General features: G+C 40.1%; 1 protein-coding gene across 1 annotated transcript in view; it reads left to right on the plus strand.

The window, feature by feature from the left end:
- Positions 1-23126, plus strand: part of RDH10 (retinol dehydrogenase 10) — a 39521-nt gene extending 16395 nt beyond the window's left edge. Inside the window, exons 3-6 of the mRNA XM_039527313.1 lie at positions 14147-14245; positions 18461-18606; positions 19685-19816; positions 21711-23126. Of these exons, the coding sequence (XP_039383247.1) occupies positions 14147-14245; positions 18461-18606; positions 19685-19816; positions 21711-21834 (501 nt within the window). The 3' untranslated portion in view covers positions 21835-23126. The remainder of the gene's footprint in view (positions 1-14146; positions 14246-18460; positions 18607-19684; positions 19817-21710) is intronic.
- The last annotated feature ends 3291 nt before the right edge of the window (positions 23127-26417 follow it).

The following is a 26417-nucleotide window of genomic DNA, read 5'->3' on the forward strand; positions in this document are numbered from 1 at the left end:
AGTAGTTATATTGTAGCATGTGGGGCACTAGCATAGCCTAGCTGGTCCTCAGACAACCTAAAAATAGAATTGTCCATTTCCCTTTTCTTAAATCACTAAAGAAAACTCTTTAAACTGTTGATTGTGTAAGTTAGATGAATGCCTCAGTCAGTAGAATGTTGAACACCTTTATAACAGTGGTCTGTTTAAAATGACAAGAGCCGTGAATTTAACATCCCTTGGCTTGAGGGTGTGAAGTGGAAATCTTATCTTGGTAGAACTCTTAGTCTTGGTACAGCCAGCCAGCTAGTGAATCTCTGAAAATGCGTTATTCATTTTTTTCTAAAATCTCCAGTAAACTTTATGTATAAAAATGTTGTTATAATTCAATGAGGATTACTCTACAGTAAGTTGGAGCTGCCAGCAGTCTTTAGTTATTTCATAGTCAAACACGTTACTGTTATCAAACCTTCATTCAACTGTAAAATCTCCTGTACTTCTTTTTTTATTACTGATTAAATGCTTACGTACAAAGATAAACATTCTCCTGGCAGTAGGCGTATCCCTCCTGTTGACTGTTCGGTGATGGTAAAATCATTCTTTTTATAATAAGGCATTTAACACAAATCAGTGTTTGTATTGCTGAATGTATTGAGCAGGAAGAGCAGGCTGATTGAGAAGTTCCTATTTGCATACAAATACCATGGTAAACAGCAGTCATAGTGAAGAAGTGGCTTTAAGGTATCTAAAACTTAGACAACCTCTGCAGTTTTTAATCTAAAGATTATCTAATTCTTGAAAATGCACAGTCTGTTACATAACACATAATTCAAAGGCCTCATTCACTTTAATATTAATGAATAAGTTTTTCCATAAATTCTTTTTTAAAACCCTCACATTTTTAATGAAGAATAAAGCTGTCAGAATATCATGCAGAGTAAAATAAAAAGTTATGCCAAATGTTTGACAAGATGACTAAGCTTTATGGCAAGTTCTGTCTAGGAAAAAATCTGCATTTAAAAGTTAGTTTGCATTCTTATTTGCTGAACAGAGCATTCTGAGCTCACTCTTATCTAACAGAATAAAACACCCACATAAAATTCCTTTCAGAATAGTTAAGGGAATACGTAAATTGAAGAATCATAATTTTTGTCAAGCAGTTTCCAATTATTATTAAGACTTTCCAATATTTGGTGATAAATAAAAATATTTTGCACCCCAGACTGGTTTGGATACTTGCCACAAACGTGTATTAATGAGGGTGAGAGACTAATAGCTTCCTCACACAACTGTCAGTGCAGCTTTGCAGTACTTCTGCTAACTGAAGCCCTGGCCTCTAGAGTATCTATAAACAATAGTATATTTAGTCACTTGATTTTCAGCCAGGACTTGAACCTAATTTTTATGAAAGAGAGGGAGAGTACCCATTAACTCAGGGAGAGTACCCATTAACTCAGGACAGTACTGAGCCTGTGGAAACTCTTCAAGAACTGAGTTTGACACTTGAATCAATATATGTTCTGTCTTCCTCACTGGCAAATGTATCTAGGTGTACTACCCCCATGTTGTAACAGCAACATGGGGGTAGTACACCTCTACCTCGATATAACGTGACCCGATATAACACAAATTCGGCTATAACGTAGTAAAGCAGTGCTCTGGGGGCGGGGGGCTGCACACTTCAGTGGATCAAAGCAAGTTCAGCATAACTCAGTTTCACCTATAACGTGGTAAGAATTTTTGGCTTCCAAGGACAGCGTTATATCGAGGTAGAGGTGTAGTAATAGCTGTTGTGGCAATTAGAGGATTTATCTTCATGTACTTGTGGTGTTTCAACTGTGGTAGAACTCTGTAGTCTAGGCCACATGCATTTAGCCCTTTCTGCTCATTTGAGAACTGTGTGATGAGTGGAATATGGCTCTAAAGGTATGTCTACACTGCAGCTGGGAGCATGCTTCATGGCTTGAGTAGACTCCTGTTCCTCTACTTGAACTAGTGTGCTAAAAATAGTCATGTTGCTCGGGGTAGCACAGGTGGTGGCTTCTGTACCCAGGAGGTCTGGGTAAATTTGTACTCGGGCACCTAGCCTGAGCCACTCCACATGTTACCCTGGCCATGCCACTATTTTTAGCGCACTAGCTGGAGGAGAGCTAGTACGTATCTACTTGAGTTGTGAAATATACTCAAGTACAAACCCACCTGAGACCCCCTGGGTACTTACTTGGGTGGCTAGCCTGAGGTGCTGCCCATGCTATCCTTTCCCTTACCCGCTACATTGCTATCTTTAGCATGCTAGCTTGAACAGAGGTAGAATGTCTGTCTACTTGAGCTGAGAAGCATGCTACCCATTGCAGTGTGTATATGTATCTGAATCCAATACTAGCTAGATAGTATCAGAGGGGTAGCTGTGTTAGTAGCTAGCTAGATAATACATTGAAACACACAAGTTGTAAACTATTAGTTCAGTAGGGCTGAGGATGAATGGGTGTCTTTGAAATCCTGTGGGTGTCCAAACAAAGCAAGTGAATACAAATAATGTATGTAATGAGTCCTAGTTAAATCCATGATTCTTCTCTCCTCTTTTAAATCCAATCATAGCAAGAAATTGTACTGGCTAATATGCTTGGCAGTTGAGCTGATGTGCTAGACATAAACAGGTATCCCCTTTTTTAAACTACAGATTATATTTTTCAGTAAACTGTAACACCTATTCTGGAGGCTGATGCATTGACTAGAATATGCATACCACACTGCAGACTGTTATTGGGCAGTGCAGTGACAAATGTAATCTGATTGTTTGCTCTTTACAGTTTTAGAGTTAATAAGTAATCTTCACTTCATGGCAGTGCAGGCTACTAGGACCCTCTGTAGACCAAGGGTATGTTTACGCTACAGAGTTAGCCTATGCTGTAATGTGGATATTGTCCCTAATCCCTCTCCCATGTGCACACAACAATCTTCAACCCAGGCTTGATGGTATTTTAAACTCGGTTGGCTGGCAGGGCTGGGGATATAGGTCTGAGGCCAGATTCAGCTTTAACCTGCGGGGGTAATTTCCCCCTCCCCCCGCTGCCTTTTTTTGGGTGGGGGGAGTGTCGATGCAGACTAATCAACACTGGTGCCGATAGTCCTTCAGAGTCTTCTCAGAATTCTCTGACCTCTATTTTCTTCCCCTCTACGTACTTGCTACTTCTGCACCACAAGTCATCCTACAAAATTTATGTACGCCAACCTGGTGTACATAATGTACACCTAGCACGCGGTCTGCTACATTATTACTGTTGTGGTTCCATAGCACTTGAACAAAGATGCCAAGAAATTATTCTCTCAGTAAGCTGGCAGTTGGCTGAATGCTGATAACAGTAGGCTAGTGGGCCATTGTTGTGAGGTTGGTAAGACCCAAAATTTAGGGAGATGCACAAGTACCTATTCAAGAAGCTGGCAGCGGACAGTATTCACTGGAGGCATCTGAGTGCGGGTTAAAGAAGCAAATTCCTGAAGTCCAAAGCTGGTCTGTGGGTCCAGCTGCCAGAGGTGGAAGGTGGGGAGTTAGAAGGCAATGTCTCTGGTTGTTCTGTGTTGCTACATCGTAGTTCAGCAGGCTGTTGATGTTTGCCTGAGTTTTAGTCAGCAATGCAAGAGAACATTTCATGTAGGAGCAGCTCCAAATGATCTGCCAGGGTTTTAGACAGAGCTAACTTCCCATGCCTTCTTTTGTAGCTTATTAAACCTCTGCAAGCTTTAATATTCACCTCAGTCACCTGGTGACAAAGGATCTCCAGAGCATAGATGGATGGGTGTTTACCTGGAACAGGTGCTTTCTTCGTTCTAGAATTGTCAGCGAATTGTCACCTTCTAGTGTCACCACTCCCAGAAATGTTAAGACCATCACTAGTAAAAGATCCCTGGCCAGTCCACACACTCTGAACCCAGAAAAAGCCCCCCTCGCCCCTTTTTTAAATAAATATATATATATAAAGTAACGCATTTGCCATTCTTTTGTCAGGAGAAACAGGGATGTACCAGCTTATGAGCAAAGAAATGGAGGAGGATGCATGCCAACAAGATAAAAGTTGTAACTTTCCCCTTGCTAGTATAGTATAATGAGATGCTCAACTTGTTCTCCCGATCTTCTCTCCTTACCCCCAGAAAGGGCTGAAGGTGATGGTCTTTCTCAGTTGGGGTGTGTGTGTGTGTGTGTGTGTGTGTGAAATGTTAGAGGAAAAACTGGGTTTTATTAAGAGGAGGAAATTCACTGCTATGTTTTCCTGTGGTATTTGTGTGTAAACCCAGGGGAATTGTCTTCTAGAGAGGAAGAAAATAAAAGTGAATAAAGGAAAAGTAGAAAAGTGTGATCTAAGACAAATGGAAATCTTGAATATATTTACCCCACATAAACATGAGAATACTCCCCCACACCCTCATCTAAAAAGAATCTCAGGAAGGAAAGAAACTTCTGGAGTCAATTATAGTCTCCACTCAAAGTAGAAAAAATGTAATCATGTATGGAACAGAATATGGCCTAGTCATATTTTATTCAACTAACCATTAGTTTCAGTCTGAGTATTTACCTGCACTTTACCAAAAAGAGAGCTGCTTTCCACTGTGTTGCATACATGCCTTGATTTACACAAGATCACAAGAAACTGAGCTCTTTAGATAACGTAAGGGCACCTACGTAACTACATGAATGAGCCCACAATAACACACACATCCTTACATTTTTCTCTGTCTAAACACTTCTAATTTTCCATCCTTTCCTCTAAAACCACCCCGCCTCAAGTAAGCCTTCTAATACAGTGTATAAGAGATTTAATTTAGCCAGACTTTGTGTTCAGCTGTCATAGATATGACACAATTACTCTTATAGTAGGTAAAGAATGGAAAATTGACTAATGGTTGTAGCAAACTAATACCACCAGTTATCTACAATTTGAATAGAACTACTTATCTTATCTCTGCTGTCTCCCCATTGTAAAGAGCTTTGTGGGACTAAGTTTTGATTAAGAAAACTACTTAATTCAGTTTCAGTTTGTTTCTGATACATTGCACATTCGCTTACTGAGCACAAGAAAAGCACTGCAGCAGTAGAAATGGTTGTGAATATCAATTATACTCAAAGATCTCAATCTAGAGGAATTTTTGTAATTGATCATTACATGATCACATTAGTTATCTTTAGTATTTAAGAGTGGTGTATTTAGACCTATTTATAACTAAAGATAGTACCGGGGAAGGGAGGAGGAGGAGTTAATAGTTTGAACCAAACTCTGTGCTTGTTTGAGACTGTCTACTCCATAGTCTTTTTTTAAATGACTAATCTAATAGTAGTTTGTCAGAAATCTGTTTCATATGGATTTAATCTTGGAGAGACATAATTTTAACACTTGTATCTCAGTTCAGTAGTGTCAGTCACGTTCTGAGCAAATGCTGTAACCCATATTGATGTAGCCATTTTGGGGGCAGTGGGAAGGAAAGAAATGTTAACCCAGTGTCTGTGAAATAATGGTTAACTTCTTAGAACTGTAAATGTTAAAACAAGTAACTTCAAAACAAAATTTCATGCAGAGTTGGAGGAAAATTATTCCTATATTTTTGTCTTAAATATAAATAAAAGCATAGTCTAAGACCAATAGTTTCTGTGCTACCACAAATTCTTTTGTTTTCCATCTACTGACCTTTACTTTGTTACCTCCAGCTTCTGAGCCTGGACAAACTTTTTCTCTATTTTCACCTCATCAGCAAGCATGCTTAATGTTGGTGTGGGGGGGGTGTGGGGGTGGTGGTGGTTTTGCTTGTTGTCATCATCATAGACTTCTTTTTATGTTCATCTTGCTCTTTCATGAGCTTCTGGTTGCAAGGCAACTGTAACAATATTACTGTGCATGTATGTTAAGTATTAACTACTGTTGCAGTTCAATATTAAACGAATCCCCATGGTTTCTAAACAGTGGGTTTTTTATGTGAAGGGCAAATGAAGCTTTAGTGAGAAATTGAAGGTTGTACTGCCTGCTAGGAGCTAAATAACTAAGGGACTTCTTTTGAAATAAAACGTTGGAAAGTCTAGCTTTTCTGTTGTGAATAGAAGGGCTGTTTCAGACACAAATGAGGGAGATTTCTAGAATAGCTTCCTTTCATATTTTAAAATAGATGCCTATTTTCATGAAGGTCTGGCTTGAGGAAAAAATCACATGAATCTTCTGATGCATCCAGATCCCTGAGAGCGGAAACAATCTATATGTAAATCAGAGAACAGTATAAATTAACTATTTCAGATCAACAAAACTATCCATTCCAAATTGTGGTTCAGAATTAAAAGATTTTTATCAGGCTTAGAATCTAAGATGATCATCACAATAGACTCAACCAAGAAAATTTCCTCAGCCCCTTAAAGTGGTCACAAGTTTTTGTGGTGAAGTCTCTCTGATCAAACAGTTCCAGGCAGGTATTGGCACTCCTTGTAAATTGAGTCTTGGATGAAGCTACTGATCTATCGTGCACAGACAGTTTTTTGCCAGGGAGCTGAAAATTACACTCTTAGACTCTTTCCAACTGATGCTTCCATTTGCTAACACACTAAGCAAATTCAGGAATCCATTGCTGTACCTGCCTCCTTGTCCACACTTCATCATAGATCCTGGACCAGGCTCAACAGGCTACTCTCTGGCTAGACAAGGATTGCAGCAGCCTTGCACCAGCTTGGCATCCCTATGCTGTGACTGTGGCGAAATGTTGTAGACAATAACTTATGTGATGGAAAAGTGGTGTGGGTATAAAGATTTGTGGGGGGTGGGGAACAGACTCTAAAACTGTCTGTTTCAACACTATGTACCAGGTTTCTTTTCACACGACTGCTATTTGGCTGACCTTCTGTTCTACTTTCCTAGCTCTGGTTACTGCTGTTGGTGCCACATTATCTCCCCCAACTCTTGCTCTGTCGTGCACTCTCCAACTCACACAGCTCTGCACACACCTCAGTTTCAGCACAGTTGCCACTCTTATCCTAAAATTTAAACCTCTCTGTAAATATCTTGCTACTAATTAAAAATATTATCTTCTGCGTATTCAAAAAGATATGTTGATCAGTTATTTGAAAATGTTACTATGTTTTCATAGCTCTCCATACATTAAACTCTTTCATTTGGTCAGTTTGGATTGGAATCTGTTAGGTAAAAAGATTTTTAAAAAAAAATTAAAGCCTTGACTTCTATCAATATATTTCAGTCAAGCTGCAATTTTGGGATTTAGTTTGCTTGCTATGAATAAATAACTTCCCGTGTGTTCTCAACTGTTTTTGGGATGGCTCTGAAATTGTAGTCCAGTAAACGAAGTTGGATTGAAATTACAAAATATATCTAAAGAAGCTGTCTTTTTGAACAAATCATGCTGTAACATCATAGTTGAAAACATTTCCATGTTTCCAATGACAAGCCCACTGATTCTTGTCTTTTTCACATAGTCAGTTTATTCCATAATCAAACGTGTAATACAGAGCTGGTTCAAGAGAATCTGCCTCTGCAGGCTGTGCCTCATCAATTGGGTACTACAGCTGCTAGGCTAGAGATGCATTGTCTCTCTTCACCCTCCGTGGACAGCTGTGCGGGGAGTTGGGGTAGCTCTGTTGAATGGTTGTGCACAGGAAGTATGTCTAGAGATGGTTGTTTGTTCGTAAAGGGAGTTAAGGTGATGGTTTCCTGTTGTGCCTAAGGAGGCTAAAACCTCTGATGTGCCCCATTCCTCCAGGATCTTTGGTTATTCATTCCAGAGTTCAGTCTACAAGAAGCCGCTTTTACTCTGCACCATGTAGCATTTAAACATGAGTAGCTAACATATCATCTGGTCCTTACTGAGGTGAGGTTCCCTATGGCTCCAGGCTTGGTGGAAATTTCTAAATCAGACCTGTCTTATTAGACTACTTTCAATTCTCAGGTCTGGCTGAGCTGTGCTTAACACAGAACTTTGAATCAAAGGAAAGGGCTCCAGCTGAAGATGGAGCCACTCAGTGTCTACTTTAATTTACACTGCTGTCCAATGGGCTATTCTGACCGCTGAGAATAGGTAGGGCTTGTCCACATGGGTAAATTTACTGGCATTACTATACTAATAGAACTATAGCAATATGATTACACAGCTATAGTAATGCCGTAAACTTCCCTGGGTAGACAAGACCCTAGAGTAAAAAGCATAATCATGCTCCTTTCCTCTAACCATTTCCCTTATATGAGGGGGCTGTAAGGAGGGTAGTAGTATGGAACTATTGTGTCACTCAGATTCCCCAACGTAGGGGGAATTCCTGCATAGCTGTAAAGCCAGTTTAACCAGCTCCTTTGTGCTGCCAGAATGGTGCAAAGGGGCTGTTATGCACTTGAAAGAAGAGTCATAAGTTATGAAAACTTCCACTGTATTGTAAAGCCCCTTTCCTAAATTTATATTTGCTGAGCTGGTACAGGCTTTCTTGCTCCTTTTGGATGAAATCAAGACAATTTTATGTACATGGTGTGGCACTGACCTCTTCCCACTTTGCACTTAGCATCCATTGTCCTGAACTTGCATACAGCTAACATTTTGTGATGCTTAACTTACTACTTTAAAACAGTTTTATTTTTTAATTAAGTTTTGGATTAATTTGTTTTGACACTGCAGCTGCACTGCTCTTTGTGTTGCACAATCTTTTGAGTTTTGTTTCATTAAGAGCACCAAGAATGGAACTAAAGAATTTGGGGAAGGGGAGGGAAGAAGTGCTAGACTGTTAGAAGTTAATTTGCCGTAAACCAAAAGATTTGAAAACAGATTACTAAAGCTATGAAATGACATGTAAATGCTTGTTCAGTTTCACACATTTGTCTAATAAGGAATTAAAGCTGTGTGCACAGGAAACAAGCATTGATTTTTAGCTTGTAGGGATCGTTCACGCTCTTTCAGTGATGTATTCAGAAGCTATGAGGAAGCTGCTTGGAGAGCAAGATATTGATTTAAAGAATCCATAAAAATTAAAGTTGGGAAAAAAACTGTTTAGTCAATCCCCCTGCTAATGCTGGGGTGTTCATCATTTCAAGCATTTCAAGTGAGTGTTTCATCAGCTTCCTTGGTGAACTATTCTACAATCTAGAAAGTTGTCTTAGATTCTTTCTAATTCTCTGTATAAACATGGCTAGTTTAGAACATATTACTGATTGACAGAAATCTTAACTAAAGTTTATTTTTCATAATCACTATCTCAGCATGCCTGCTGTGATCCACCACATCATGCTTAACTTCATTCCATCCACTGTTCTGTGATCATCAGTGGATTCATATTTAGTGTTGGCAAGTCTCATATTTGGTGTGGCTTTTATTAAGAGCACCAGCTCTGAGTCACATGAATATAAGAGAATGGTATTTAATTTTTTTAAAGCTACATTTCTAACCATCCTGGCTGCAAAGGGAAAAAATAAGGGTTGGGAGAAGCTCAGAAAAGCAGAATGCAATTAAGCCTGAGATCTGTTTGGCTCAAGTCATGTGATTTTAATAATCTTATGGGTTTTTTTTTGTTTTTTTGTTTGCGGGACTTGACTCATGACTTTTGAATGCTTTAGGTTGGCAGTACTGCGAGTCTCCTGTAGCTTAATATTTTGTGGAGAGCTCGCATGTACCACATTTGAAGACCGGTGTGGGCTATACTGTCCATCTAGGTCTCCCAACTTCAGGCACCAGGGCCACCCAAGAGGCACATAACACTCAGTCCCTTGCGCTGCATTTAGGATTCAGGGACTAGGCAGGAAAAGACTAAGGATCAGTGAAATTAAGGCAGCTGTAGCTCAGCTGGAAACCCGGCCTAGCTGCTTTAGATAACCAACAGGAGTAGGAAACTGGGGACCAAAGCGTGGAGGAGGCTGCACTGATCACAAGTGTAGATTGGGCCAGAAGCTTAGTAAGGTCTTTCTTATTTGGGGACTATTCGTGGCCCAGGAGGGAATAACTTCATTTGGGGACTCTTTCCCTGTGGCGGGGAGAGGCTGGAAAGACCAATGGGTAGGCCTGTAAGAGCCTATCCTGTGACACACACACTGATTCTAGAAATTTGTGTCCCTCCGATAAGCTGTGATACATGGTTTTAACTAGGTAGGTGCCCAGCTGCTGCAGATGATCAGGACATGGCAATGTCTGAGAATCTTTTCTCTTTCATCTATGCCTCGCAGCTTACTTCAGGATGCCAACTTCGCAAGTGACATCTGTGCCTTCATTTTGATAAATGATTGTAGTGTACTGTCTCTCAGATACATTCAAAACCTGACTAAGGCACAGTACAAGTGCCACCTTGTTGAACGGACTACTTTAGTCTGAGCATATGACCTTGGTGTTGTAGGATTTGCATGTGTTGCCAAGTAGCTTCAGGATGGTGTTACTTTTGGCTTATAAGGTCCTTAATGGTGTGGGACCTGCTCTCTTAAGAGACCACCTCTCCCTATGTAATATGACTTCAGCTCCAGTGGTGGAGTGCTTGGTCTCTAGCTGAACAAGTGGAGTTGCATCTCTAACTGTCTGTAATGAGGATTGCAGTGGTGATGGCGGTGTTGTGTCTGTCCCAGGATATTAGAGACAAGGTGGCTGAGAGGTTTTTTGGGTTTTTTTTTTTTAATTGGACTAACTTCTGTTGGTGAGAGACAACCTTTCAAGCTTCTGCAGAGCTCTTCAGTATGTTTCCCAGATCTGAGGAAGAGCTCTGTGTAAGTTTGAAAGCTTGTCACTCACCAACAGAAACTGGTTTAATGAGGATTGTTAGCAAGGTATTCTCTATTTCCTCTTGGTCCAAGATAGGCCAAATCTGACCTTGAGGATATGCAGCAAAAACATCTATATTCTCAGATTCTGAAGGAAAGTAACATAAGAATGGGCTTTTTGAGGGTGAAAAAACTGTTTTTAGATGTCTAATTGTTAGTTACTTTCCTTGACTATATACTGGTGAAGTCACTGGACATTTTGTATTGAGGCCTGCCTTTAATATAATAAAGGTGCGTAGATTTTTTTTTTTCCCCCAGAGCAATAAATATAGATATATATTTCAAACTCTGACATTACTTATGGATACACCCTGATGGTTACACTGGTTTGTTAAACTTTTTGAAAAATCATGTGCAACAGCCAGTCCATTGGAGGAGCCACATCACTGAGTCTTAGGTGGAGTAGAAGATTTGTGGATGTGATCTATCAAACGATACATGCTTTTACTACATTGCATGGTGGGCTACCGAAAAAAAAGAGGCCAGAAAAGTCCCCCAAAAGGTAGAAGCATGCTGGCTCCAAAGTGAATGCCCTTTTCTTCACCAACCCTTCCACTATATACCAACAGTTCTACTTTCACTCTGCATAGTGAGGCTCTGCAGTTCTGTGGGAACATGTGATGGGAGCAGTCTGTCCAGGTCATTTCTGAATTACAGTCTAGACTTCTGAATGAAAGCTGATGGTGGAACCAGCTCTAATGTCCTTGTGGAGGAGGGATTTGGGGCAGCTCTCCGTGGGGACCATATGGGAGCATGACTCTCATAAGGAAGGGAGTGGAGACTAGGATTTGTGGAAGCACTGGAGCCTCGGTGCAGAAATCAAAAGGCATCTGCAGGTTTTTGAAAGGAATAAACCCAGTTTGCAGCAGAGGTAAATTCTGCCCTCTGAAACAACTTAAGAGGAAGGTTTAATGGAAATGAGAAGTCTACATAGGATGTGTGTAGCCCAATGGTAGCAGTTATCACTATCCACATAAGCTATTGGGCTCATCTTTTAAAAGGGGACTCTACACCAGTTAAAATATACAACAGGGATATGACAGCATATGACAACTCAAAACATACAAACTACCTAAGCTAACTGTTTCGATGACAATGAACTCTATTAGCTCAGCTGTTGCATCTGTTTTATTGTATGCAGTGTAGTTGTAGCAGAAGTTGGTCTCATGGAAGATATTACCTCACCACTTTGTGTCTCTATTTTTATTGTAATCTTGGGCCTTCCTTGAGCTGAAAACTTTCAGCTCAGGATTGAGATACACAAGTAGAGCTTTGTTGAGGAAGCAACATGTAGCTATGGCTCTGCTTTCAGCCCATCATAATGAGCCTCTAGTCAATTGATACAATATAGATGGTTTCAAATCTCTGGTGTGTTTCTCTCAGTTCCTATCCACTTCAGCATTGTAAGAGAATGATTTATAGGACACCTCTTCTGATAACTTAGTAGTGTTAGAGGCTGGAACCCACACTAAAAGAACTGTACCCTCAGGGTGTGAAGCCTGTGACACATCAGACCAGACTGCCCTAGAACAAGCGGTTCTGTTGCCATGCAGCATGGGAAGAGAAGTTGGAACTCTGTGTGCCTGGCACAGATAAGTCTGGCAAGTGAACTGAACTCTTGTTTCAAACTCCATAAGAAGTTTACCGTGGCCTGCCATGAGGGGAGGAATAAACAAGAGGGAGCTCACTTCAGACTTTCTGGGGGAAAAATTAATTATATGGTTGAAACAGAATCTAAAAGATATATATGTATATATAGTAATCAACAGAAGAGGCAAGGAGTCAGGGCTGTGTAATCTTCTATCACTTGCCAGCTGTCCACTGAAAATGTTCTTTTGTGTGGAGTTGGATTTGGATTAGTCATTTAACACCTGCAGGCAAAAATGTAGTACAAGAACATGTGAAAATTGTTGAAGCAAAACTGTCCTGACATCTGATTAGAAAATGCAGACAGCGTAAGAATGGAATTAGATGGATCCAGCTGTAGTTTTATACTTTATTAAAGTATGCAGCTGACATCAATTAAATAGCAAATACTTACTGGGGCTCTTATGTGCTTTGAGCCTGGATCTAAGTTTTATTCTGGAAGTTTTGTTTTTGGGGAAGACTAAAGCAATTTTGAAACTGTCCTCAGTGGTATTGACTTGATTAGAGTAATGGCCCTGCTAGAGGTAGTTGGTGTTGAGATCAAGAATTGTTGGTATGATTTTCATTGGACTTGGTTATTAACCAGAAATGTGCTTCTAAAAGTAATAACTTCCTCTGTTCTTAAAACTACCTGAGGTTGCTGTAGTTTAAGAACACTTTGATCCAGCCTATTGTGCTAGAACTTAATGTAAATCATGACTGTAAGATCATTTTTATTAAAATATTGTATCAGTAGTCTGTTTTGGTTTTTTTTGTAACTGCTGTTGAACATCTTGCTATTTATTTAATCCCAAGCAATTAAATTGCTTTATCAGCGAGACTTTAAATTTTGATTCTTCTTTCTTTTCAGATTAGAAATGTGTGACTACTTCCAATACAGTTATTGGGTAGTTAAGTCTTTTAACATGTACAGAGTTTACATTATCTTTGGGCTGAATCTCCTATTATGCCCCAGAGTCTGAATCCCTTGACTTATCATGTTAAATCAGATCTCTTAATGTTTTAAGATTGAATAGCATAAGTGCAATAACCTTTGGTAAAATTGAAGTGGGCAAAAATCAAACATGCAAAGTTTCTAGTTTAAGTGAAGTTTTACTACTTAATTTTGAAACTCTGAAGTCTTACAATAAAGACATAGACATGTCTATAAGCATTGTTATAATTAATGATATTATAACAATGCCAATAACCGTGAGATGAGTAGTTGAGATTAACAGGTAGGTAATTTAGCTTATATATGTGGAAGGTAATATAATCAAAATACTGGAGGCAAGGTTTTCTGCTCTTGTAAAATGCTCAAGAAGATAATGAGTAAATCAGATAAAAATCACAAGAACCTCCCAACTTACAAAACACCTGGCCAACAGGCAACTTCAGTTGGTAACTTTCACTAGTCTTAACACAGCTATGGTGTAATTAAACACTTTCCTTTCCTTTTTATAAAATTGACTTCCATTGTAGGGTCAAACTATTTTTTTTTCCCGGGTAACTAGTCTCTTGTAGAAAAATAAACATGTCTGAGTTGAACTGATCCTTTAACCTTAGGATTTCTCGGGGCATAGAGGATTATAGCCTATAGTCTGATGTGAAGAACATAGTATAGTTTTTTCTGTTGGCATTAATTTTGGGAAAAACTCAGAAGTTCAAAATTGTGTGTAATCGTCTTGCATCTGATACTGAACTGGAATAGAGGTTTAGAATGACTAATGCTTTATTCTTACAGTAATAGACTTGTGTGCACTCTTTCTTTCATGTTATAGACCACTAAAGCATTCCTTCCCAAGATGCTGGAGATGAATCATGGACACATTGTGACAGTTGCAAGTTCCCTGGGACTGTTCAGTACTGCAGGAGTGGAGGTTTGTTTAACTGTGTAGTAAAGATTACATGTTGCTTTATCACAAATGATAAATACCTTCTGTCGTCAACAATGTAGCATAAGTAGGTTTGGAAAGATTAGATTTTTGTCAGTAAATGTCAATTTCACTGTACACACACAAACTGATGGAAAGGATTCCATCGATATTTACAAATAGGCAAAGAGAGAAAAACACCACTTGAGAAATTATTAGTGTATTTAAAGGATATTTACATTGTGTATTTTGACATGTGATATTTTATGTTTTAACAGTTATAAAGCTTTAACTTTTCTGAAGCTCAACATTTACTGTCATTATATAATTTGTCTGACTGCTGCCACCCAATTTCCTGCAACTGTGAAAATTTAAATCAATGAAACTCACAAAAAATGCTTTAAAGCAAAGCTCAGTATTATCTGTTGAAATTATCAAAACAATAAACACGGAATTCTGCCAAACTTTACTTTCATCCAATGAAAAAAATTACATTGACTTTGATTTTTGCCCACTTCAATTTTACCAAATGCATTCAGAAACCAAGAACAAGTCTTTGATGTCTTAGTTGGAAAATAAACAACTTTATTTTGAAAGAACTAGCAGGAGTCTTGTTCAGTGTGAGCCTATACGCAATTTTCACATCTGTGGAGTACCTTCCTTAGAGTGACTATGTGCAGCAACCACTGTCAATGCAGTGCATTATCAATCAGCAAATGCAATGTTCTAAAACATCATAGTTGATGGCTACTAGTTTGTGCGTTAGCACAACATATATGCTTGTTGGGTACAACACTACCCTGCAAATGTGGATGAGGGTAAAGCATAAGTGTCTTAATGCTACTCTTGAAGCTTTTAGGCCAAAATTTTCGGAAGTGACTAGTGACTTTTTTGGATGCCTACTCTGAGACGTCTTAAAGGGACCTAATATTTCAGAAAGTGCTGAGCACTGACCTAGAATCGGAACCCTTTGAGGTATGTCCGATTGGGCACCCAAAACCACTAGTCAGTTCTGAATCTTGGCCTTTTTGCATAACTTGTTAGTGCATCAGAATAGGCAATAAGACTTTGGTTTACTGCAGTTGTGTTGGGAGCCAAGGGACTGGATAGCAACAAGCATGAGCTAAACCCGTGCCATTACAATCCATTGCAAATAGTTCTAGTCACTGAAAATTCATCCATGTTGCTGGCAAAACACTGGCAACGCTCTAGTGTTGTTCAAGCTTTTCTAGGGCTGGCCCAGTTAATACCTGTGAATTTGCAGAAGTCCCTGAATAGAAATAAAATCAGTGGTGCGAGCATGGTGGTAGTCCGGTATGCCGTACCAGTAAGATATTTATAGCTGATACAGAGTACCGGAAAGGCACAGGAGGAGTCTGCCTCCAGCCTTCCACGCAGCTGCGTCTCCTGAGTCCTCCTGCCTGGGGGTCTGTACTGCAGAAGTCTCTGGCACAGTGGGAGGAGAACAGAAATCCCCCCCCCCCCCCAAGGTAACGTGGGATGGATGTGAATCATGGGGAGGGGATGGGGAGTGCACAGGGGCAGGGAGGGAGGAGTCACGTGTCCCTCCCATAGTGCAGCATACCAATAAGAAATGATTACTGCTTGCACCACTGAATAAAATGTAAATTAGCATCGCTCTCAAGACTTTGTAGATTACAGGACCCCGTCTTAGTGTTTCCAGTGGTCCTATATGGCCTAGGGAGTATGCTTGTTTGAACTGATGAGTACTCAAGTATCTCTCTACTGGATTATCCTAATAGAAACTTTAGAATTACAGCTGTGTACTAGGTAACTCTTGGACTTGTATCCACACAACACCTCTGGGATAGGAAAGCTATAGCCATTTTACAGTTGAGAAACTAAGGCAAAACGTAAGTAACTTGCCCAAGGCTCCATAGCAACTTAAGTGACGTGTAAAAGCCAGGGTTAAAAATACAGTAACTCTCACTTAACATTGTAGTTATGTTCCAGAAAAATGCAACTTTAAGTGAAACGATGTTAAGCGAATCCAATTTCCTCATAAGAATGAATGTAAATGCGGGGCTTAGGTTCCAGGGAATATATATATATTTTTTGCCATACAGTACAGTACTATAGTTGGGAGGTGCCCCGGCCTTACCTCACACAGGCACAGCCCACTGGCACTGGAGACAAGGAGGCTGAAGGTGCTGTAGGTCAGGAGAAGCACATTGCGCAGCAGCAACGGCAGCTTCCCCTACTCTGCAAGCACCAGAGGCGGGGGGGCTCAACCCTCGGCCCGCCCACACCACCCCTTGCCCCAACCCCCCACCCTTAACCCACCTCTTCTTCCCCCTCCTTTACTCCGCATGCCGTGTCCTTGCTCCTCCCCCCTCCTTCCCATCCCTCCTGCCCGCGGCATTCAGTTGCCTTGCGACATTCAGGAGGGAGGGGGAGCCTGCGTGCCAAGTCCTCACTTCTCCCCTCTTCCTCCCGAACGCCACAAGCCAGCTGATTGCCGCGGGCAGGAGGCGGGGGGAGCATGGGGAAGGCGCTGATCCACGGGGTCTGCTGGCGGGCGGGAGGCACTGTGTGGGGGCCGTAGGGGAGCTGATAGCAGGGTTGCCAGCTGTGGACAAAGCAGGCAGCCAAACAATGTTATAGCGAAGAGAGTAGTTATTAATGGTTCCCAATCCTGCTGAAAAGGTATAACAAGTGGGGTTCCGCAGAGGTCTGTTTTGGGACCGGCTCTGTTCAATATCTTCATCAACGACTTAGATATTGGGATAGAAAGTACGCTTATTAAGTTTGCAGATGATACCAAACTGGGAGGGATTGCAACTGCTTTGGAGGACAGGGTCATAATTCAAAATGATCTGGACAAATTGGAGAAATGGTCTGAGGTAAACAGGATGAAGTTTAATAAAGACAAATGCAAAGTGCTCCACTTACGATGGAACAATCGGTTTCACACATACAGAATAGGAAGAGACTGTCTAGGAAGGAGTACGGCAGAAAGGGATCTAGGGGTTATAGTGGACCACAAGCTAAATATGAGTCAGCAGTGTGATGCTGTTGCAAAAAGCAAACGTGATTCTGGGATGCATTAACAGGTGTGTTGTGAGCAAGACATGAGAAATCATTCTTCCGCTCTACTCTGCGCGGTTAGGCCTCAACTGGAGTATTGTGTCCAGTTCTGGGCACCGCATTTCAAGAAAGATGTGGAGAAATTGGCGAGGGTCCAGAGAAGAGCAACAAGAATGATTAAAGGTCTTGAGAATATGACCTATGAAGGAAGGCTGAAAGAATTGGGTTTGTTTAGTTTTGAAAAGAGAAGACTGAGAGGGGACATGATAGCAGTTTTCAGGTATCTAAAAGGGTATCATAAGGAGGAGGGAGAAAACTTGTTCACCTTAGCCTCTAAGGATAGAACAAGAAGCAATGGGCTTAAACTGCAGCAAGGGAGGTTTAGGTTGCACATTAGGAAAAAGTTCCTAACTGTCAGGGTGGTTAAACACTGGAATAAATTGCCTAGGGAGGTTGTGGAATCTCCATCTCTGGAGATATTTAAGAGTAGGTTAGATAAATGTCTATCAGGGATGATCTAGACAGTATTTGGTCCTGCCATGAGTGCAGGGACTGGACTCAATGACCTTTCGAGGTCCCTTCCAGTCCTAGAATCTATGAATCTATGAAGCATTGCGCAACTTTAAATGGAGCATGTTCTGTAATTGAGCCAGGACGCAAGATTGAAACAATGTTAAGCGAGAGGACATTAAGTGGGGAGTTACTGTAGTGAGTTTCTGGCTCCAGGACTATGCGCTCTCAGAACTTGACTCTAAAAGTAGTATTAGTAGCTACTGTGTCTTTAGTCTTTTGTTCTAACTTTATTTTAAACAAACTGCCTTATCTGTATAATTTGCTGAATAAGGCCACTTAAATACACTTCAAAGGTCATCTCCTTGATATTTAACTCAAATTTGTCTGTTTTCAAGGAGTTCTTGTGTTAACTGCCCTAAACGTAACATGACACTTGGGCTGATGTGGCTGTGTATTCAATGCACATCTTTCATCTTGCTGCTTTGAAAACAGATCTACACAGAACCACATCAAATATGCCTTTCCTTTTAATATTATTTACTCTTTGTTACATCATCACCTTTAACTTTGATTGAAAGGATAAAATGATAGGCCCATTCAATCTGTTATACTCTTCCTTGTGGTACAGTCTTACTTCTTCTTAATTCATTGCCTACACAGGATTATTGTGCCAGCAAATTTGGAGCTGTGGGTTTCCATGAATCTTTGAGTCATGAATTGAAAGCTGCTGACAAAGATGGCATTAAAACAACCCTGGTCTGCCCTTATCTTGTAGACACAGGAATGTTCAGAGGATGTAGAATCAGGTGAGTAGACCAACTGCATGTTCTTTCTCTCTTTCTCCTGCCCTCCACACCACTGGAACTCTGGTCTTAATCCTCTAATTCTGAGCACTTTTTATTTAAAAGAACCCCCACAAAAACACTGAAGTTTGGGGTTGCAAATTAATAGGAAAGGGAAAAACAGTTAAAATGACACCTGCAGTACCTTTATTCATGTAACTCCTCTCGGTGTGGGGCAGTAAAGATGGGTGTGAGGTGGGGACACATGCACTTCAGGGTAGGTGCTGGTGAAGCATATGTCCAATGACTGACTACTGATTTGGGGAATCTCTTACTAGTAATGTGTAGAGAAATGTTTTAGTTGTGTAATATACTCTTGTATTTTTTCCCCCGAATCCTGTATTATGCCTGAAGTAAGATGTTACTCAAAATACATTTATTCCAATACCAATAAAATTCTAGTGATTAAAGGTATTATGGGCAATGGGTCGATATGGCAATAGCTGATTTGCTGTGTGATCCTGGACAAGTTGAATTGCTTCCATCAAATTTAGCTTCTGTTTTTGAAGTAAGAATTATGATACTTGCCCCCCCCCCTTTTTTTTTTAAGCATTCTGACATCCTGGGTTGTAGTGCTATACAAATATCCATTATTTTAGCCACAGTAAATGGTGTTAATCTCTTGCGTGCATTTTCTAACAGTAGTCCTGGCAGGGATCTATGCCAGCAAAATATTGAGATTGTCTTTACGTGAAGCAATCTTTCATACATGCCAGCTACACTAAAATTTAATGTTTCCTAATATTGAATTAAAATGGCACTTAATAGAACAACATGTGATCAAATTATATGTATTGTGGGTAGCTTAAATCTATAAGATTATCAATGGTCTTTATAATTAAACAAAGCTAAAATATTAATACAAAATCATTGCAAAGTTGCCGCTACTTGAGTATTAAAGAATGTTTTTAAATAATCTAAACAAGTGAGCTAATAAACTCTAGAACTAGACAGACTCTGCTTTAATTGTTAATGAAGTAAACAGATTTTTACCAAAAGTCATCTACTTTTGTCAACCTATTTTAAAAATGAAATCTTTCAGAAAAGAAATTGAGCCTTTCCTTCCACCTCTGAAACCAGACTACTGTGTAAAGCAGGCTATGAGAGCTATCCTTACAGATCAGCCTATGATTTGCACCCCTCGCTTGATGTACATGGTAACCTTCATGAAAAGGTAACTTATGAAATACTAGCTACTAAGCACTTCAGACAAATGTACAGATTTAAATCCAAAAAGCTTAGTTAGAGACCTGTTTCCCTGGAGTTCTGTGCACAGATCTCTCCCTTGGCTCACAAGATCACTTTCCACAACATGAGCTCCATGGATCTAGGGACTTACAGGACGAGTTCCCTTTTCCAGAAAAGCCTGAGGCTCCACTAATTTCCCTGCAGCTGTCTTCCACACTGTAGAACCCCATTTATGAGTGAGTCCTGAGGTAGTTGCCAGCAGAAGAATCTGTAGCAGCCAAGTGGAGGCCCTAGGCTCCTGCAGATTCCCTGGGATTTACACAGATCTTGTGGGAGAGGGGACAATCTGTAAGTAGAACCTGCTACTCAGTCTGAAAAGGCAGGAGAACAAAAACTTTCCTTTCTCCCCACTCAGTTGAGTGTTTTTTTTCTTTTTTGATATTTTTTTTTATTTATTTTTTAAATGGGGGAAATCTGTTCTTTGTAGCTAAGCTGACCATTTCAGCACTGGGGTTTCCTCTCAATATCACAGGCAGAACCAGACCAATTGCTCATAAGGAGTTGACTGGATTCCACCCACTTGAACAACATACCATTCATACTGCTTTTTGGCAGCTCCACAGCTGATCTATTCCTAGATTTTTATTCTCCAGTATGCAGTACATAGGAAGAGCATTTAAAACTTGGCAAAATTCTTTTTTCAACCCTTTCTTATTGCCTTCTTGTGAGGAATTTGAGGGTTCTACTCCATTCATAACGCAGCAGCTCCTGATCATGGTGGACAGGCACACCCAAGAGTCCAGGAGGTGTTTTTGTTCCTCAGCATCACGTCAGCCCTTCTCAGGAGGGAGTCTGTGCCTCTTCTGGCAACAAGTTGGAAGCTTTATTGGCAACTCCTTTAGAACTGGCTGGATCTGCAGCATGCTCAGTGGCTTCCTCAGAGGCTGCCTCAGTGCTCTTTGCACAGACAGTGCTCCATGCAGCATCAGCAGCCAGATCAAAAGCTCTTCCTGCTGTCTCCCATTCAGCACTCCAGCTTTCCAACAGGGAGATCAAAGGCCCTCTCAGCAGCTTCTGGGCAATCCATGCCCCAGGCAGTAGCAGTTAGATCAAAGGCCTTCTTCCAGTGTTACTGCACAAGTAGTGCTACCAGCAGCAGCAGAACCTGCATCAGCAACATCTACCTCCCAGTGCTCCAGCAGTGGAGGAGTTGAATTCTAACAGCTCAGATCCTGCTGTGTGCCTCATTGGTCCCAATCCAGCAGCCATTCAGCTTACTTGGCATCTACTGCAGGACTAGGGCTTCTGGTTGCTATGGTAATACAAATATGTTGAGTGGAGAGGGAGGAGTGTGGAAACCCTGCTTTCCCCATTGGAATTTCCTTGGAGAAGACTGAGGTGAACCTCAGTCCTCCGGCCCAAAAGATAGGGATATGGGTGGCGACAGACAGCAAGTGATTAAACTATGGAGTTACTGCACATCTTTATCTCTACAGTTGGGAGTTTTGTGTCTCTTAAATGTACAGTGTCGTCTTTTGCTAATGCTGCTTTGAGGGGAGGCTTAGATTTTAGCAGGCCTTTTGTTTTTAAACGAGAAGGTGACAGGCAGCACGGGCTAGGTCACAAAGAGGGTTTAGGGGTTCCATGCTAAAGGCTTGGAAAGGAGTAGGAGACAAAAGAAAAAGTCTATCTGTGTAGTTTGAGCTGACTTGTATTTTTATTCTCTTCATAAATATCCTAGTGAAATGAGACATAAATGTTTTGCCCCTTAGGTAGGCCAGAAATGGCTAAACTCTGTCTCCATAAAAGTGGTCATGATGCACAGTAAGTTTCATTCCACTGCCATATAACGGATTTATAACCTCTCCCCTTTTCTTCAGCATCCTGCCCTTTGAAGCAGTTGTGTGCATGTACCGGTTCTTGGGAGCAGACAAGTGTATGTACCCTTTCATTGCTCAAAGAAAACAGGCTACAAACAACAATGAAGCAAAAAATGGAATTTAACACTGTTTTGTACAGACTGGCATTTGTAGCTGAATATGATCAAAAATGTTACATGACTGAGTTCTGAAGTGCACTTGCATCTAGCTGATGCAAATGTCAACATTTTACTGTGGCATTCTCTTTGATCTTAAACCTGTGTATTGAACTTAAAAATCAATGGGGTTTTTTTTTTACATGCTGTAAATAAACTGACTATAGAGTACTTGGAAAATGTGATAGGTAAAGTGAATTAAAAATGTAGCTACCACCATTGTCCTTTAGACTGTTACTGTATGTACAGTAAAGCTAGTTATACTACTTTTTGTAGAGATGCACTGTGTGAGATCTTTTCCTCAAACTGCCAATGTTTAAACGCTGTCTACAACTAGAATATGCAGTGTTTCAGAAATTGCTTTTCCTTTCTCTCTGTATTAAAACAAAATCATGCAATTTAAACTACTCCTACGCATGGCCTTTTTAGCAAATTCAAGCACTGATTATGAATGCATCTTTCTACATGTTAACCCAAGCTGTAAAGGACCCATGGCTGACCTGTGGTGTAATTTTTATGTAGTGACTGCATGCCTTCTGTGTTTAAAAAGGAATTTGTAAATCTCCAATTCAAAGGCAAATAGATGTCTTTGGAATATTTTCAGAGCAAAGCTGTATTGGGCATCTTATTTTCTTTTTCCTGAGAAATGCGGTCTGTGGTTTAAACCATCCAACTCTTTTTCAAGTCACTTGACCTGAAATGTGCTCTGTGTTCTGTCCATCACTCTGGATGGCAGGCTCCTGCCCTTATAAACTACATTTTTTTCTTCCTTCTTAATCTTCCTTCCATCAGCCCCACTGCACCCGCATCACCACACCCTCTGAGGAAGTTGTATTAAATTTCTGTAGCTGGGCTCTTGCCTAAAATACAAAGCAACTCCAGAGATACACATTGTTTATGTAAGTCCTGGTTTTGTGCCAACTATTAGCAAAAGAAAAAGAAAATAATGCTTGATGCAACTTTACATGTGGAATATGGAAGGGTGTAAAGACTTTTTTTGAAAGTTGTATTTGCATTGTAAAACAGCAAATGACATTTTTACAGTATTTTTTGTAAAGCAAACAATTTTGTGCCTTGAATTTGGTAATTTGTGTATTAGTGAAACATTGTAAAAGTGAACTTCTACCTCTGTATCTTAATGTATACCATCCACTTGTAAATTACTATCAAACAAATTATGTGATTACTTTTTTAGAATGTCTTGTTAAATAGTGACCAATGTTTGTTTATTAAAGTGAGCCACCTTTTACTTAAACTGTGATTGGGATGTTTCCTTGAATGACTTATTGATGTCACAGTACTAACTTATTGATATCAGTTACATGACCTTTGGCATCAACCTAGTTCAAATAATGGAACAGTTACTCATTTCCTGAACTAACTTTCTGCATGTTGTAGAACCTGGTGGTACAACCCTTAAATGAAGGTCATGAAAGTCCTGTCTCAGTGAGGACTGCAGGATTAGGCCTCTGGTTACAAGGTTTCAAAGCAATCAAATCACTCTTTCACTAACTAACTGGTTACAGAAGCCACTCAAAATATGTGTTTATGATTTGTCTAACCTAAACAACCTTGGGTTTTGGCAGCACTTTAACTCCATCTGTTCAGAAACTGATAGACAATGCACTGTAACCCCCTAGTGTGCATACAGTTATTCTGTAACAATCTAAAGGGTGTTTGTGTCTATAGCTTATTTCGGTAAACATAATATAATGCCAATAAGTACTGTTGCAGCATGCATACGAGGGGATTGTACTGCACTGACTATATGCTACTTCAGTTTGTTTAGAAACTAATACACTGTGTGTAGACTAATCTTTGTACCATATCCCCCTATATAAACTACCAGCTTTTTAAAAAATAAGTGCTGTTTTTTCAAGGCTATACTGTCTGGTATATCTATATGAACTTACCATTACAGAAAAGACAAGGTCTCTCAAAGGAGCAAATTTGGTAACACAAGAGGGAGAAGCTAGCTTGAAGCTGCTTCCTTTCCTTCGTTAGACAAGTGTTGTGTTGTTGTAAAAATTATTCTTTATGATAGTGACTTCAAATTGGAACTGGTTTAATAAGCTTTTACTTAGTCCCTGGCAGCCCTATACAGTTATACCAGAATATATCTTTTCTAGAATTAAGGGTTTTTTTATTGTAGAATCTTCTTGTGTTTTTCCCCTCATTTTCTTGCTATAACATCCTGAGTTTGAAATTAAATAGTTGCTTGCATATTTGGTCTGGAAGTTCTCTGAGAACCCCTCCCCCCATGCCCCCATATCACTTTTATTCACTTTCTCATCTTAGTGACACCCCAATGGTCATGGCACAATTGGCAGTCCTTTAAAACTTGAGCCATGAAGTGTGCCTGTGCCTGTCTATAGTGATTTGAATACATTCCCTCCCAAAGCAGACCCTCATGAAGAAAATGCTGCATATGAAATAGGTCTCCAAACAGTCATTCAGCTGCTACTTGAGTACAAAAGTACCCAAAGAATGGGAAATAGAATGGGCTGCCACAAAAGTAAAATCAACCTACTCCTTCCTATAAGATGCCCAAAACAAAACAGAATGGGGAAGCAATAGTCAATGGAGGAATCTGATTTAAATTGACTTTGTAATAAAACTCTGAACTCTAAATTCCAGATAGTTAACTAGACTGCCACTCCTTCCTTCCGAAGAAGCTAGAATGATCAATATTTCTGGGACAGTAGGGTCAGTGACATGTTGCTAAATAAACAAAATCCCAATTAGTCTGGTGTGCTTCAGCCTGGCTATAAGATGGAGGCAGGGAGAAGCCCATGACTGGTTTTTGCCAGTTTAAAAAAAAAATGTAGATTAAGCAGTGGTTACTGTAGACAGCCCCAAAGACTATAGTACTTTAAGATACGTGCTTCCTTTTTCACTTTGTGCTGACACTACACAATACATCTTTGCCATAAAAAGCTTTCAAACTATATAAGATTGAGCACCTACCTACCAGGTCAAAAGTAGGGATTAATTTAGTAGGGTGTTCGTTTCCCTCTCCTTAGACTGTACTAATTTACAATGAATATCAATCCAGGCTATAATATTTCCCCAAATCTCTTTAAAAATCAGGTCCTATCTAGAAGCCTCACATTATCTTTCAAACAAATTGCCCCGTACTGATTTAAAACCAACTGTGTGCCTGGCCAAGTGTCTATGGGCTTTAGATTACTGCAGGAGTGATACCTGGGCCTAGCTAAAGCCTAGTCATCAGGACAGCTTGTGGTCTTATCTAAGAAGTCTATGATGAGCTTTCATTGGTGGTGAATTTACAAAGCATACCAAAACCAGACATATTGTGCAATTTAGCTGCTGTTTTTTCATCAGTTTATTGGATGTTTACACTAGCCCTTAATCACCAAAGTTCCCACTGTTACTGGTTCAGCTCTGGTGGTGGTAGCAATGTTGAGACCACTAGATGTACATACAGTAGCAGATGGCTGTAGTTTTTAAGTACAATGCTTGCCTAACTGCTCAGAGCAGGTCTATATATTTGGCGTTCTTAAAGTGATGGTGGCTGCCAAATTCTTGTCTACACCAATGCTAGGAGTGGTAGGAAATTTGAGAAAAAAGCAGTGTGCAGATGAGACCAAGGCTGCCGACAGAAGGACCACAAACAAGAACAGGTCCTAAAAAATGTTGTGAACTTTCTAATCTCCCTAATATCCCCTATCCAAATGACAAATGCCATCTTCTGTCTGCTTGCTGTGGCTTAAAATAAAATCAATTTAGTGATTGGTCTCTGCACTTCATTTCCAGAGTCATTTCCAGTGATCCTCTCTGTTAAATAACCACAATCTTATATTAAAGTTTAATTTGTTGTTGACATACATCTTTTAGTATTTGCAGTATAAGGCACTTGGTCAGTTCCAGGGACAGATGGGAATGTCTGAGGAATGCTGCAGAAGTGGGAAGGTGCAGACTGCTCAGTGGTTAGGTAAAGGGTCTCCCTAGAACACTTTTATGGCCCACTAGAGGAAATCGATCAATACAGAGACAAATAAGCAAATGCACTAGTTAGGGCAACAGGCCTACCTTTATTGAAACCTCCAAAGACCATAAAATGTTTGTAACCTTTCTGATGGAAGTAATTTTTAAAAAATAATTTGAAAAGTATTTTAATAAAGGAGCCTTATTTATAGTCTGAGTAGTGCTTATCAGCCACAGCTGTTGAGATTGCGGTATTCTCAAGAGAACAAGTCATTTCACCCTCACTTAGAGAGAGGCAGTTATTTAAACTGACTAGTTTGAGTCACTGCCTAAGAAAGTCAAACCAGGGGGTCAGAAAGGCCAAGCCCAAAGCTTCTTCTCAAGACACGATTTTAGTTGAACAATTATGCTAGATTAGGGAGGCAGACCCTCTAATAAGCAGCTTTCCTCCCTCCCATGAATTTTTGATATGTAAATATTTGCAGTCCCATTCAAAGAGTTTCATCTGAAGACCTGGAGTATCTATTGAGAACAGTTGGGTCAGCTAAACCATCCCCTTTTACTGAAGGGGCAAAACACGCATGCAAATCCGTAACTCATATGC

Source organism: Mauremys reevesii, linkage group 2, assembly GCF_016161935.1.
Source record: "Mauremys reevesii isolate NIE-2019 linkage group 2, ASM1616193v1, whole genome shotgun sequence".
Classification (NCBI taxonomy): domain Eukaryota; kingdom Metazoa; phylum Chordata; order Testudines; family Geoemydidae; genus Mauremys; species Mauremys reevesii.